Below are 16259 nucleotides of genomic sequence, written 5' to 3'. Positions count from 1 at the left end.
TTGTGTTTTTCAAGCAAACAACAAAGAAATAGGATGTTTTGTTTACGGTGCTACAGTTTTGAAGAATATAACAACAGCTATTTGAAGGTGATGTGTGTTTTATATCCGTATTTTTTATTTTTATTTTTTTGCCTATGAATAAAAAATAATCTGATGTATCAAGGATTTGTGATTTTTAATGTGGATTTTTTATTATAGTAGATATTGCAGTACTGACCAAAAGTACCGGTACCAAAAATGCCAAAAAGTGGGTACGAATCGGTACCGAAAATAATTTGGTACAGTACTGGTCTCAAGTACCAAATGCCCATCCTTACCTTCTATATATTAGTAGGTTATTTTTTTTGTATTTTAAACGGGTCAAACATATTATGTTTTAAATGATTTAACTAAAGAGAATTGCTTTTAACAAATCTAACTGGCTAGATGAGTCAAGCTTGATCAAACGGTTTGAAACTCAGCGGAAGTGTATGTAAATACACCAAAACCTAAAACGAGTCCTCATTAATGTTTAGAATACATTGTAATAATACAGATTTTGTATAACCAAAAATGATAAATGATGTGTTTGTGGTCCGACTACCCAACCCATTTCAGCTCACACTAATGATTACCTGTGTTGACGCATTGCCACCTCCACTATAAAGTTTACATAATTTATGTATGAATAGAGGCGTTCACACCTTATTTTCAAATTGTGAAACCATCCAAGCCGTTTATCATGTCTAGCAACTGCAACATCGTGTCCAGTAGCATATGCAACAATGGCACAACAACGAGCAAAGGTAAAATTACCATTTTTATTCTGTTTGTGTTTTCAAAAGTAAAGCAAATGTTATGTATTACTTACTGAGTTTTTTAATTTTTTAATTTATGTATATATCACCAATTGAAGCAGGTAGTCATCCACTTTTTACAAGGAATGTGGTTCAATATTACGCACCGGCTAGCTGAACAGGTCGATAGGGTGCGCACCAGCTAGCTGGGGAGTTTGATTGGCTTTTACCCTATGTTCAGGAACCGCTTGATCATATCCTGTTCAAGGTTCAAGTTTTCACCTTTTTTAAATTTTTATTGATTGATCAACTGAATGTTATATGAGTTTGTTGATTGAAAGTTTTATTTTACCATGTTTGATGTGTAGATGGGTCTTTCTAAAATCAAGATTCAAGAGCTGATCTCCAACTAAGGTCTCTTTTGCTATGTACTTTACCTGAACTTGGGGATTTTTATATTATGACTAGATTAGCCATATGGTTTAGCTGGTTGTTGACTCGACATGTTTCACTATTTTTTTTTACATATTTTAGCTATAGTAATGATATATTATGTTCATGTTCTAAGAATTGAGGTTTTCAATTTTATTCAAATTCACTACAAATACCATTAGTCGATGTAGGTCAAAACTCTAGATATCACTTTCTTCTTCTTCTACTTGAAGCATCTACAATCCAATTGAATCGATAATCTTCTTTTAATAATTGTTATTCCACAGAGAATCATCAATGCATTAAAAGATTCGAGGGTCTTGCGTTTTCTAGAGCATGGCGACTCCCAATTGAAACATCGGATATCCATTCTCAACTGAAACAGGTTATTTATTGTGTATTTCTTAAACTTTATAAATAGTTCACATGTAAAATACAGTTAAAAGAAATAAGTTACTAAATAAAAATAGTAGTTTTTTTAAATAAAATAGATTTCGACGACTTTTGATTCCTATAACCTGTTAACACGTCTGAACATTTTTGTTCATTGATACGATTTTTCCTTCAGTTGATCGGTTATTAAACAAATAGAATACACAATAACTCATTTATATTAACAGGTTGACATTGCCACCTTTATTGGTTACATTACGGTTGTGCTATCCTTTTTTACTTCTTTAATCTTTTACCATGTCCGATACTTATATTTGGCTATATGCATTGACCTCATTATATTGAATGGGTTTAAAGACCTCAGCTTTTTCACTATAATTTTACCTGGTATTATCAGTAATCCCTATTTTAGTCTTACTTTTTGGGGGTTTCACTTTGTTTGATGCTCCTGTAGGTGTGGAGATTACTTCTAGCTGCTATGAAGTTTTCATTTGCTAATGGCATTGAATTGCACGTGTTTTGTGAGCTGGATAAGTATTGTCATATGTGGAACTTGCATTTAATTATATTGTGCTTCCTGTGTACACCTACTACATGCTTGAAGCATTATAAAAATTACCAACTTTTGCAATTGGTGTAACAGCTTGAAGATATTATCTGTGATGATTTTGAACATAGTGGTGATCACATTCATGCTCTACGGTTAATAAAGACCTGCACAATCACATTTTCTTCAGTCTCCTTGGTGACTGGGTTAGTAATTTGATCTCAACTGTTGCTCAAAAATTGATTTTGAAGTTTTGTAATTTGATATTGATATGTTAAGATATGGAAATGGAAATGGGTGACAACGATTCTATCACTTGTAGCTACTTTCTTGAGTCTCCTTTTAACTATAATGTCCCTCTTCAATACTAATTTTTATTCACAAAAGGTGTTAGAGACATGCTGCATGTGCTAAAAAGATATTGCATGCTTGATGATGAATATTAAATGTTATACAACCATTTTCACTTTAACAAAGTTTGCAGTTATACCTTGTGTATGAAAGAAAAATGTAATAAAGTGTCTATTGTCTTCTAATTGAATTTAATTTCTGTCTTTTTTAATCTTCTTTTCATATTTTTAATTGTAAACTACACCTTCCAATCATGATTAAATTTTAACAAATGGGTCGATTTAGATCATTACTTTGCTAAATGGGTTGAATAAGGCTACTCAAGTTATACAATGCATCTGAATTGGTCACTCTCATAAAACCAGCTCAGTTATGTTAATTGGTTAAATCCTTCAAGATGCTTTTGAACATCTACTTCACTCAAGGCTCATGATATTCCCGGCTCAATGGCTACTTACATATGTTATGCAATGGTACATGAACCGAAACAGACTAATGAATGACGTTCATTGTTGGTTCACATGTATATCGAAGGGAACTTATACACTAATGTTTTATGTAAATTAGATGATCAAGTCCATTAAGTTTACGGGTTGTTTCGAATTTTGATTTTGTCTTGAAGGTGAACTAAGTTCCAGCTTTTCAAGATGAAGTTCATGAAACTTGGATCAAAACCGGATTTGTTTCAGTCCAATAGCGAAAACACTCGGTCAAAGAACTCCACCACCCAATCCTACCGGTGATTACTTTGTAGCAAAGAGTATTTGTCAATTAGCATGTGTAACGAATAAATTACTTTTTGTATGATTTAGTTATGTGTTAATCATAAATAGCTTTACTATATGATTTATTTCATTGATTATTGATTATATGTGTTCTGCTCAATATATGTTAAGGTCAAAATAGGTTCGGGTCAGTCAAAACGGGTTTTGCTCAAAATAGGTTCATGTCCATATGTGTTCTGCTCAATATACGTTAAGGTCAAAACTGGTTAAAAATGCTTTATTTAAAAAAATATATATCAAATAACCAAAGTTATAAAAAAATAATTAAAAAAAATGAAATCTATCCGGGTTCTAAAAATTGCTATAAAATCATTTATATAATAACATCTCAATACCTATAAAAAATAAATCAAGACATATTTACCTAAGTGAGAAAAATTATATTTTTATACGTTTATATTGAAAAGTTCTTTCATTACAAAGCTCATCTCATTGCCAGTATATATTATATGTTTATGTTAAAACATCCGCGAAGCTCGCGGGATCTTAAGCTAGTAAATATATATACAAGTTACTAAAGCACCTCTTGTATTAGGAGTTGAAACACCACATATCAAAAAACACCAAATGAGCTCCACCGGCTAAGAAGGTTGAAATTTAGCCGTCACAACCGGTGTAAAGTTTGGCTAAATTTTAGTGGTCAGCCAAAATTTAGACCCCGCTTTTTAGTCACTCACTAAAACTAATAGATTTTTACACGTACATTGATTTGATTAGTTGTTTACATAAACTGCATAGTATCTTTCAAGGTCTTTTTTACAGGCTAAATTATAGGCTTCTAAGTTTTAACCTCCTTAGCCGACTTAACCTAAGTGGTGATTGCTTATTGATTTGTTTGAAATATATATCTTTAAGTGGATTAAAAAAAAAGTATCTATTTTAAACCCAAACATGGACCTTATAAATTCTCCCAAATACAAAAACACGAGTTTAGTAACTATAGAGAGCTTTAACAAAATCTACAAAAATTAGGGAGGCAATGTGTAAATATACCAAAAATTTGTCTTTCCCTCTTTGCATTTGCTTGTTAATAATAATCTTTCAAGTTCTTGTGCAACAAGAGTGAGAGTGCACCCACATTCTTTACACCTCCAATTACAAAACCCACAAATTATTCAACAAATTCTCACAGAATTCCATTCTGGGTCTTGTTCTTGATCTTGTTTCGATAAGATCTGACACATCAATTGCATAAAGATCATTTCAAAACTCACTTTCTTTAAGCAGTTATGAATCTTTAATCAGGTACGTACTAAAACTCATCAATTTCCCCAATTTGTATAACGATTTCCACCCTTGATTCAAGTTATCCTCTCGTAAATTTGTCAGTTACGTTTGTAAATTGTTCAATGTTGTTTAATTTTCAAGATTTATTAAAGAATTGCAGTTAATTGCATTTTGTTGTAGGGGTGATTGTGTTTAATTCAATTGTGATTGAAGTGGTTTAGATGGATTACATCAATAAACAATTTGCAAAATCTCAATCTTCATCACATATCCTAGACACGAATTCGGTTTGCAGTTCAAGAAGGTCCTACAAAACCACTTATGATTACACTCCGAAAGATGGGTCGGACTGCGAAACGCTCAGTTTGAAACATGTTGATCCGAATGAGGCCCGTGGTCGAAGGGGTAGTCGAAGGGATAACGAGTACTTTGATCATCGGATCATGGATCCAAACGGGTTCCACCTGAGCCCACAGAACAGTTTGTGTTCAAATATACATTTTGTAGAAGCGAAACAAAGCTTCACCAGCACAGAAGTTAGTGAGTTTTCGAGTACGTTGGAGAAGAGTGTTGAATACGGTCAATCTAGTGTGTCGTACGACTATGACGAAAGTAATAAAACGAGTAGTATATATAGGGAAAGTACTGGTACCGGGAGTGATCTTAGCGATGACAGCAGCTCGAGTAGTTACAATAGCGGAATTTACCGACCTCACAAGCAAAACGACGCGCGATGGGAAGCTATTCAAGTTGTGAGGTCTAAAAACGAAACGGGCTCGTTGGAACTGAAACATTTTAGACAGTTGAAGAGATTGGGGAGTGGGGATATTGGAAGCGTTTATCTTTCTGAGTTGATCGGTACAGGAACTTACTTTGCTATGAAAGTGATGGATAAAGCGGCTTTAGCGAGTAGGAACAAGCTCTTGCGGGCACAAACCGAAAGGGAAATATTGCAATCGTTGGATCACCCGTTTTTGCCCACTTTGTATGCGCATTTTGACACCGAGAAACTGTCGTGTTTGGTGATGGAGTTTTGTAACGGTGGAGATTTGCATGCGCTCCGCCAAAGACAGCCCCGGAAGTATTTTCCCGAGCATGCAGCCAGGTTAGTGACGTTCCATTTGTGGTTTTGGTAGTAATTTTCTTGGACGGGCCAAAACGGGCCGGGTCGGGTTGGTTAGAGGTGTCCACTATGGCCCATTTACATGTGAATGGGCCTGTTCTACTTATGTTTCAGTTTAAAAGTAACGGGCCAAAGTCGCTCTCAAAGTGTTTGTTTGGCCCATAATCTTGAACGGGCCAAAACGGGCTGGGCCGGGTTGGGTTTGACGGGTCCATTACGACCCATTTACATGTGAATGGGCCTGTTCTAGTTATGTTTCAGTTTAAAAGAAAAAGGCCAAAGTCGCTCTCAAAGTGTTTGTTTGGCCCATAATCTTGAACGGGCCAAAACGGGCTGGGCCTGGTTGGGTTCGGCGTGTCCATTATGACCCATTTACATGTGAATGGGCCTGTTTTAGTTATGTTTCAGTTTAAAAGAAACGGGCCAAATTCGCTCTCAAAGTGTTTGTTTGGCCCATAACCCACCCCAAGCCCAATGGCCCATTTTTGCAAACTAATGGTTAATTAGTGAATTCTATGCAGGTTTTATGTAGCAGAGGTTCTCCTTGCTTTGGAGTATTTGCATATGCTAGGGATCATTTACCGAGACCTTAAACCGGAGAACGTGTTAGTACGGGAAGACGGTCACATAATGCTATCGGATTTCGATCTCTCATTGAGATGTGTTGTGAATCCGAAACTGGTTAGATTCATGAACAGCCCCACAGTGGAACCAAAAGCCTCCGGTTCATGTGTCCAGCCCGCTTGTATCGAGTCATCTTGCTTGATCCAGCCCTCGTGTTTCGGCCCCCGGTTCCCAACCAAACCAAAGCGTGAAAGACGATCCAGACCCAAAACCGAGACTTACAACCAAATGATCCCACTCCCGGAGCTAATCGCAGAACCGACAAGTGCACGGTCAATGTCGTTTGTCGGGACTCACGAGTATCTCGCACCGGAGATCATCAAAGGTGACGGGCACGGTAGTGCGGTGGATTGGTGGACGTTCGGGATTTTTCTTTACGAGCTTTTGTTCGGGAAAACTCCGTTTAAAGGCGAGAGTGATCGGGCGACTTTGTTCAATGTTGTCGGGCATCCGTTGAGATTTCCCGAATCTCCTTCGGTTAGCTTTGCGGCTAGGGATTTGATCAGGGGATTACTCGTTAAAGAACCACAGCATCGGCTGGCTTATCGGAGAGGCGCGACGGAGATTAAACAGCACCCGTTTTTTCAGAGCGTGAATTGGGCGTTGATCCGGTGTACGACTCCACCGGATGTGCCAACGGAGAATGCGAATGTGACGCCTGTTAGTAACTACTTAGATGATGATTTCTTTTAAATCTGTAAAGAATCTGGTGGGAAAATTGCATCTTATCTGTGTGTTTTAGTCAAGTTTATGTTCATCTTATCTGTCTTAATGCTATCTTAACTTGTATGAAAATAAATAGTCGAATATTATTAACAAACTCCTAACGAATCATTAACCGGAGAACACACATCAAGCACATAACCGTCTTCTTTTGTCATAACCTCTAATGATCTAAGCAACCCATGAATCGTCTCAGTCTTCGGGTGAAATCTGTCGTTTGCGGTAAAACTATGAACTGCACTATTAACCTCGATCGCGCTTTGACCATGTACTTTAGTCAAATTATTTCTTTTAACAGTAGTTCTAAGTTTCTCTACATTATCCCAATCTTTATTCACAGCATGCATATTCGATAACAGTATGAAATATCCCGCGTCACTGGAATCCGACGAAAACAAATTAGTCGCCGCAATCTCTCCCAGTTTTGTGTTATGATGAATCCTACACGCGCCCAACAACGCCCCCCAAATATGTGGCCCGGCTGGTATAGTCATATCGTTGATAATGTTAATCGCATGATCCAGTTCCCCCGTGCGCCCGAAAAGATCAACCATTATCGCGTAATGATTTGATTCGGGCGTTAGTTGATATTCATTTAACATGATGTTGTAAATTTTGATACCTTCTTTAATCAAGCCTGCGTGACTACAAGCTGATAATATCGAAAGAAATGTCACGTTGTTCGGTTTTATGTTTGAAATTTTTACCATGTGGTTAAATAATTCGAGCGCTTCTTTACCCTGCCCGTGAATTCCATATCCCGCAATCATCGAGCTGTAAATGACAACGTCTTTGTTTTCGGTAAGTTTAAACGCTTTAATCGCGTTACGCAAGCTACCGCATTTGGAGTACGCTTCGATGAGTGAAGCGCGGATGAAACTATTATCTTCAAATCCGGATTTGATTACATAACCATGAAGGCATAACACCTGTTTGAAAATACCCAATGCCGAACAAGCTGCGAGGATTTTCACCATAACATCGACATCTGGCGCGATTTGATTGGACAGCATGTTGACGAAAAGCTTGATTGACTTGTACGCCATACCGTTTTGTACGCATCCGGTTAACACAGCCATCCAAGAGACTGCGTCTTTTTTCGGCATTTTTTCAAAGACGTTAACGGCTTCACCAGGCGAAGAACACATCATGTACATGTCGATTAGCGCAGTGGAAACAAATGCGTCTTGCTCGAACCCTGTTCTCGCAGCAATTTCGTGGATTTTCTTGCCTTGTGTTAAGTTACACGTGGATTCACATGCGTGTAGCGCGCTTATAATCGACACTGAATTCGGTTCAGCTGATTTACGCATCATCTCATTGAAAAGATTAATCGCGTGTTCAGCAGCCCCGTTATGCGCATAGCAAGAAACCATAGAAGCCCATGAAATGACGTCTTTTACTTCCATTGTTCTAAATATCATAGCGGCTGCATTAACACAGCCCGATTTTGAATAAACGTTTAGTAAAGCGTTACACACCGACAGATTATTATCGAATCCATTTTTAATTACAAATCCATGAACACAACTTCCAGATATTACGTTTGGTAACTGAGCCGAGGCAGAAAGAACGCTAACAAGCGTTACCGAATCTGGACTCACACGCGCATCCGTTAACATTTGTGAGAAGAACGCGAATGCTAAATCTGAATCACCGTTCTGGTGGCACCCGGTAATAACATGAGTCCACATAACAACATCCGGTTTCGGGTATTCCTCAAAAACTCTTAACGCGTCATCGACTATCCCGCCTTTTGAATACATGTCAATCAGAGCAGACCCGACAAACAAATCGGAATCCATCTCATATCTCTTTTTAACAAACCCGTGAATCATTCTTCCATAACGAAGCTTCGGTAACCCAGAACACGCATTTAAAGCAATTGATATTGTAGCCTGGTCAGGGGTTTGAACAGGTATCATATCATGAAAGAGTTGAAGAGTTTCTATATATAGTTTTTGTCTATAATAGCTTTTCAGAACAGAGTTCCAAACATACACAGTTCGTTGAAGCATTTCATCGAACACCTTGCGTGCGGACTCAAGCGTGGCGTGTTTGGCATAGCAGTTGGTTAATTTGGAGGCAATAAAACTATCTTTAATGAAGCCTGTTTTGATGGTGAGTGAATGCAACTGGATTACTGAGCTGCAATTGCTGCATAATTTAAAAAGATCAAGAACAAGCTCCCTCCTTTTTATATTATGCTGCAATTGCTGCATAATATGGTATAGATCGTCACAACTTTTGTAACAATTGAAAGGAATTACTATAGTCGTATCACTAATTGGGTAGTGGTCAACCCCTTCAACATCTCACGCGAAAGAAGTGATAGTATCATAGTCTACATGGGAGTTGATATGCACAAAGTTAGGTTAATTAGAAAATCATTAAAAACTTAAAGAAAACCACTAATGACCAATCTGTTATAAAACTAGAGATCAAAACTTCCTCAATATGAAATATATCTCTCTTAGTATCCCCTCTTCTTTCTTACAGAATATTTTCTCTTGTTTCGTATATTGAATCACAAGATCGAATGTTGTTTATATAGAAAAGAAAAGGAAATAAAAACAAAACTGGTGGGGCCTATAAATAATAATTCGAATGAATTATTTCCTTTACTGTGCGCTTTTACTGTGCATATAGTTGTCATCCACCGAATGAATTATTCATAACACTCCCCCTTGGATGACACTTTGCAAATTTTTGGGTAATTAAGTACTGCCTCATTAAAAACCTTGCTAAAGAAAAACCCAGTGGGAAAAAACCTTAGCTAAGGGAAAAAGAGTGCAGTCTATAGCTCCCCCTCAAGTTGCAATTGGTAAGGCATCATATTCTCCATACGTGACGCATGCCAATGTCATGAACGTGTTTCCTGAAAGTTGCTGTAGGTAGTGCTTTTGTGAAAAGATCGGATGAATTGTTGCTGGATTGGACATATCTCATCTCGACTTGATTGTCTTAAATAAAGTCTCGAGTATATTCAAAAATCTTGGTGGTATATAAGAGTGTAACTTGTAATACTCCCCTGATTTCATTATGTATCGTTTAAGCCTTCTGCGTAGATCTTTTAGTTAATATTTTGCCACTTCATTCCTTGATGCGTAATTCTTTATGTTCGCAAAGTTGTATATCTTCATACGAGCCTTCTAGTGCCTCTTCTTATAAATAAATATCATAAGATCCATAACTGTGATTTGTTACATTCCCTACATTTACAAAACTAACCAAGCTTGTTTTGATAGGTTAGAAAAATATAAATTCATATCTTACATACCTTAGATGTATTGAAATATTTGTTTTAACACATTCTAATGTCTCCTTGCTTGACACATGCGATATCACACCAATAAATTCATCCAAGATATATATATATATATATATATATATATATAAGCGTGAATAGCTAGCAAGAAATATTAATGCACAATTGTGATTATCTATAATATTTCTTGACTCGGAATCTCAACTTTGGTAGGAGATCAAAGTAGTCACCTGTTATAAGAAATGACTGAATAACCTTTAACATACATAAAAGATAAGCTTTGTTCATACTAAAACCGACCCGATATATTCTAGATGGACTTACCTTCATGCCTGAACTACAGGTCGAACAATAATTACATTATATCAAGGTCTTTCAAAAATTATCCCTCTAAAAGCTCGACAGATTCTCTCGATGGTGCCCAGATATCATCACTGTAAACTGGGATTATAGTGAACTTTTAGGAGAGGACTTTTGATAAAGATGGATGATATTATCAAACTCATATTGCTCTTTATCGTAATATCTAATGAGTTGTACAACATTCAATCCAACTATTTTATCCATACTATCTTTTCTAAGTTTATAAAGATACATTCATGAGGTTTTGAAACCAAAGCTTCAGACATTTACAATCATTCACTTACTTCTTTTCACTTTGAAATGTATGTGCATGCACTCTTAGGAGTTCTATTACATAAACCTCCTCATTGATTTCTACATCATATGCAAAGATGTCTTGAACACTTGCATCATTTGTATAATACATATTGTACCATGCTTATACATTGTACATTGAGATACCATAATCACCAAGTACAGGTATTCTATGTATGTTCATTGGTGCACAAGAATTATATCCATAAGATATTTTCACTTAACCTTATAAGCACTTAAATGCTTTAGGATACTCATCAGGAGTTCCAATTATATTCAACGTATTCAAATATGAATCTGTATACAACAATCATATCATTCTCGAGAACTTATTTTACATGATTTTAATAAATTAAATCCTTGAGGACTTTCATGTAAACATTTAGTATCCAGTAATTCATAACTTTCATAAGACATGTATCAATTCTCTTTATATTACCAGACTATTTGAATACTGGAAAACCAATACATTCACCACCGGAGAATACGTCTCCTCATAATCAGTCATAGATCTTTGCGAAAATACTTGTGCCACCAACTTTGCCTTATATCACTTAATTTGATTTTAACATGATTCGCGTAAAAGACACTTTTGTATCCAGTATATTTTACAACTTCAGTTATATGGACTGTTGGTCCAGAATTCATTAGAGAACTAAACTCTGCCTTATTTGCGTCTTTCTATTTTGACCAATCATTTCTTAATATTCATTCATAGGCAGATCTTAAATCTTGATCCTTATCATTTGATCATTTTAAGCGCTTCATTATATACAAAAGTATAACGATGTCGATTTTTATTTCGATTCCATACATATGTTAGACATGATACAACTTATCGAGATCTCTTTATTTCCAGGTACCTGAGGTTCTTCTTGAACCATCATGTCTATTGTCTCTTCAAGAGACCTTTTTAATATCACCTCGACTTGACCATCTTACTTAGTTGCTCCAACTTTCGAGGAATTGTATTACTATAATCGACTAGTCTACCATGCTTCACGCTTCAGGCGCGTAATAGACTCATTAGAAAATATGTGGTGTCCTTTTAGGACACAAATATAACTGGAGCATAAGCAGTTGATTATGTGACTTACTTAGTCACTCTATTTAGGTCGTGAACTTGTCTGGTAATTTGTTCTTTAATACTGGTAAATGAATTATACTTTAACATTCTAGTTCATAGTTTATAGTCTGAGGATCAAGATGACATGATAATTCATTTCACTTTTCACTTTCCAACTGCTTGTTATCTCCCCCTAATGTTGGGAACATTCATTCACTAAAGTGAAAACCAATGAGCCATAAACGAATTTCTCACTAATGGCTTTAAGTATTCAATCACAGACGATTGTTTATACCCAACATATTCTCAAACCTTTTAGAAGTCCCATCTTTGTGCGGTGAGTTTTAATATATGTCGCACAACCATAACCTTTGATGAGACATCTTTGGTTCCTGACCAAAAACCAACTATATGGGGAGAATTATAACTTATTGGCTTGATGTGAATTGATACATGAACTTTTGCTCTCATGATCATACACTTTGCAAACACATCCAGTGATTGTCTCAATAAATCATGTCCAAACTACATGAAGTTTTACGTGTATTGCAATGATCATTATGTGAAATTGATTTATTATCAAAATCATTATATCAATCTGGAATAATATGCTTGCTATCATATTAGCTAAGCCATAATCACACAAACTTCAGGTTGTGGATTTGATAACCATTTAGACGATGCATCGATTTAAAAACACTAAACGGTATCATGTTGGATATGTATATCCTTTGCTTATTCCAGAATACTTAGGGATTTACACCCTACTTTCATTGATTAACTTTTCTTGAGAACAAAAATTACATTTTATAATTTTCTAGAAGGATCTGTTAGTTCTTCAATACATTTCACATTATTATTTTACTCGGTGTGGTCTAACCGGTCATGCCAACTGATTATGATTCATAAACTTCTTATTTATGATCATATATGTATTACTTGTAAGTAAAAACACAAAATAGAATGTATGTATTAAACAATTTAATCATAATAATTTGATAGTCTATTATGATTTGAACAAACTTACATTATATAATGAATCAAATTCAGACTCAGAATCATAAGGTGGGAAGGTGGTAGAGTTAGTTGCATACTATTAGCTATTTGTTTTAGCATGTCTTCCAACCATTTATTTCTTTCTGTCAGTCGTTTTATTTGTTTAGACAAATTTCGAATCTGATCGTTTAACCTAGCCACTTCGACTCCTATTGAATCTGAAGGTAGATTCAATTGAGGTACCGTACATGATTCTGTTATATTAATTGGTGGCAGTTGTTGTTCTACTTCGTTTAATAGTGATTGGAAAAACTGTTGCGGTAATGGTGATTGCAAAAATGATTCTGATGCTAACTGCTCTTGGAATATCATGTTTTCATCAAACAAAGTTTGTTGCATCGTTGAATCTTCCTCGAAAACTAAAGGTGAGATGTTTTGTAAGATGTTCAGTTGAGATAGGTTAGTTGTAATATGTTCTTGTACGGGTGGCAGCTGTGGTTGTAGATCAAATCGATAAAAAGACGGTTGAGGAAGCTGCAACAATGATTGTTGTAAATTTTGTATTGAGGTACTTTCTAAGATAACTTGAGCTTCCTCCGACTTGAATGGTTGATTTAGTATATAATTATGAACAGGGGTTAGCCTAACAGAGTTAAAATTTACAATCCCAGATGCCTTTGGTGGAGATAATCCTTGGATAATCTGATTACTTAAGACACCTAATGATTTTGCTATTTTTGTAATGTAAGGCCCTCCCATGAGACTTCTCAGAGGATTTGTTTGTTGATTTAAAAGATATGTAGCAAGCTCGTGGGCAATATTACAAGGAACTTGCTCAAAAATACTATGCAGATGGAAAAGGTCGGTAGCACTAACCCTATGTTGATTATTCTTGCGCCCCGTGATAGTGTTGGCTAAAACACGATGCATATATTGATAACGAGGGTCTATGAATTTCATAGAATTATTATTGTTACACCACTCTTTCGATGAATGGCTTAGCCAGTATTCTTTCATTTCCTCAGGGGAATAAGAGGTTGATGCCTCCGTAAAAATAGGTTGTTTAACTTCTTCATTTGTATATATGCCCAGATGAACTGCGAATTCTGTTAATGACATATTATAAGATTGTCCACAAAGTCGAAAATGAATAGATTCATCGGTAAGACTTTTATCATATTTGAAATAGAAAGTGGACAAGAACTCATATACAAGTTCATCGTATGACGGTTCTAGGATGTCGAAGAAACGACGCCAGGGCGTATTAGGTGGTAGTAATCTCGCCAGTAAACCACTTGGATCAAACATTTCCATCTGATACCAATCAATACCGCTAATAGAAAAAACTTCAAGATTCTTGAGTTTTTGATACCTCCCACGATTGGGTAAATCAGTAAACCGAAGGAATCGATGAATGTTTGCTGCATTTAAAGATTCAACATATGCTACTGGAAGATTTGCCATTTGAATATTTGGTTTTGTTGAACTAAGAAAAGTTTGGGTATGGGTTATTTTGGGTATGAGTTGAATTATATCAGAAGTTGTAGCTTATGTGTAGATTAGCTCGAGTAGTGAGTTTCTTATATAGATAAGAAAATTTAAGCTTACACCATACGTGTGGTTAAGGCTTCCATGATACGTTTTGAAACAGTTCACTGTAGCTAGTAAATGTTATATTGTATAAATAAATATTAGATGCATAAACAAAAATGTTAGGTACATAAATAAATGTTAGTAGTCCCATGATTATTATATCTCCAGAGCAATAGGTCCTCTGTACTAATTTTAATTTATCACAGAACTATATTATAAGTATATATATATATATAAAGGAGAAACGGGATCTAAAAGATCATCCTAAAGGTGTATGGTTTTACAACTCACTGGTGCACCCTTAGGCTTTCAACCTATATATATATGTATATATATTTAAATATATGAAATTCTTACATTGAGTATGGTAATAGCTCCTTTGCTTTTGTTGATTTGCTTGGTTGACAGCGCTCGTGCTGATAACGTGTTATAAAACTAGAGATCAAAACTTCCTCAATATGAAATATATCTCTCTTAGTATCCCCTCTTCTTTCTTACAGAATATTTTCTCTTGTTTCGTATATTGAATCACAAGATCGAATGTTGTTTATATAGAAAAGAAAAGGAAATAAAAACAAAACTGGTGGGGCCTATAAATAATAATTCGAATGAATTATTTCCTTTACTGTGCGCTTTTACTGTGCATATAGTTGTCATCCACCGAATGAATTATTCATAACACAATCAATTATTTTTATTTTTACTTGTTATATCTGTTAATTATAAGATACAAAATACATAGATTGACGAGCCACATATATATAGCTTGCCAAGGTATACATATGAGGCTTGTGACTTAGAAAAACTAAAGGGTTGTGATGTTTGAGCCTGTAGTTGAAAACTCATAAGGTTTTGTTGAAAACCAAATGCATTCATAGGCATGTTCTTTCTCATGCTAAAAAGATTGTGATTTGGAATGTCGACGTTCTCAAGAAACTCTGGCATTTGGGTGTTTGGCGCGTTTGAAGTGTTTGGACGGTTCGTGGCCTGTCGGGGTGTGGGTTTCCATGGGGATGCATCTTGAGTGAAATTTGATGAGTAGATTTGAGAGTATATGGATTTAGTTTGTAAAATTGGTTATAAAAATTGGTATATATAAAGTTTAAATAAAGGAAAATTAGGATATATTTTTTAATGTGACATGATTGTTGGCAACGTTCATGTTTTGAAAATCCCACACTTCACCCGTAACGTTCATGTTTTGAAAATCCCACACTTCACCCGTGATTCAAATCACACTGCACCCACAAAACGAGCCGATCACAAGGAGGGGGCGGTGTGGTGGCGTGATTGTTGAACTTACAAAAGAACAGATGATATTCAAAAGCCAAAACATGACAAAAAGATCAAGAAATAAACAGTTAGTGAAGCAATTCTCCTACCAAAGATAGTGAATCTTGAACACCTAAATCAGAGCATATGTTGAAGACAAGCTAGCATATGTTCAAAGCCTTGGAACCGTTGTTCATGAAGAAACAGGGTATGTTCAAGCCTAAATTCTGTTGAAGCAAAGGTCTGATGAAGAAGACCAAACATCTATCTGGCCAAACAGATGTTTGAATCAAAGCAAACAGAGGATAGCCTAAACAGATTATTCCCAATATAACAGTACTTGCTTTGTATAAGTGTTTAGCATAGTTAGAACAGTTGTTTGATTCGCATAGATGTTTGCAACATCTGTGGAATTTTTTCGGTTAT

The 16259-nt window shown here is 35.7% G+C and overlaps 2 protein-coding genes and 1 long non-coding RNA gene across 5 annotated transcripts; 2 read left to right on the top strand and 1 right to left on the bottom strand.

Moving 5' to 3' along the window:
- Positions 1-433: 433 nt before the first annotated feature.
- LOC110868659 lies at positions 434-2142 on the top strand. The gene is made up of 5 exons (XR_002552632.2): positions 434-785; positions 899-1044; positions 1145-1190; positions 1496-1593; positions 2056-2142. It is a non-coding gene; the product is annotated as an uncharacterized LOC110868659 (long non-coding RNA).
- Positions 2143-4329: 2187 nt separating this feature from the next.
- Positions 4330-7035, top strand: LOC110868661 (protein kinase PVPK-1). Of its 3 annotated transcripts, none has more exons than XM_022117891.2 (3): positions 4330-4529; positions 4692-5616; positions 6156-7035. In XM_022117891.2, the coding sequence occupies exons 2-3, from the start codon at positions 4733-4735 to the stop codon at positions 6949-6951; spliced, it is 1680 nt and encodes a 559-aa protein (XP_021973583.1). In that variant the 5' UTR covers positions 4330-4529; positions 4692-4732; the 3' UTR covers positions 6952-7035. The 3 variants fall into 3 exon arrangements, with proteins under 3 accessions (XP_021973583.1, XP_021973584.1, XP_035831188.1); XM_022117892.2 differs by having other exon boundaries at positions 4672-5616; XM_035975295.1 differs by lacking the exon at positions 4330-4529 and adding an exon at positions 4563-4612.
- Positions 6969-9308, bottom strand: LOC110868660 (putative pentatricopeptide repeat-containing protein At3g01580). Its single transcript, XM_022117889.2, has one exon. It carries the CDS (start codon positions 9201-9203, stop codon positions 7071-7073), a length of 2133 nt encoding a protein of 710 aa, XP_021973581.1. The 5' UTR covers positions 9204-9308; the 3' UTR covers positions 6969-7070.
- Positions 9309-16259: the final 6951 nt, after the last annotated feature.

This window comes from Helianthus annuus, chromosome 7 (genome assembly GCF_002127325.2).
Source record: "Helianthus annuus cultivar XRQ/B chromosome 7, HanXRQr2.0-SUNRISE, whole genome shotgun sequence".
Taxonomy (NCBI): Eukaryota; Viridiplantae; Streptophyta; class Magnoliopsida; order Asterales; family Asteraceae; genus Helianthus; species Helianthus annuus.
This window is presented reverse-complemented; position numbering and strand designations above follow the sequence as displayed.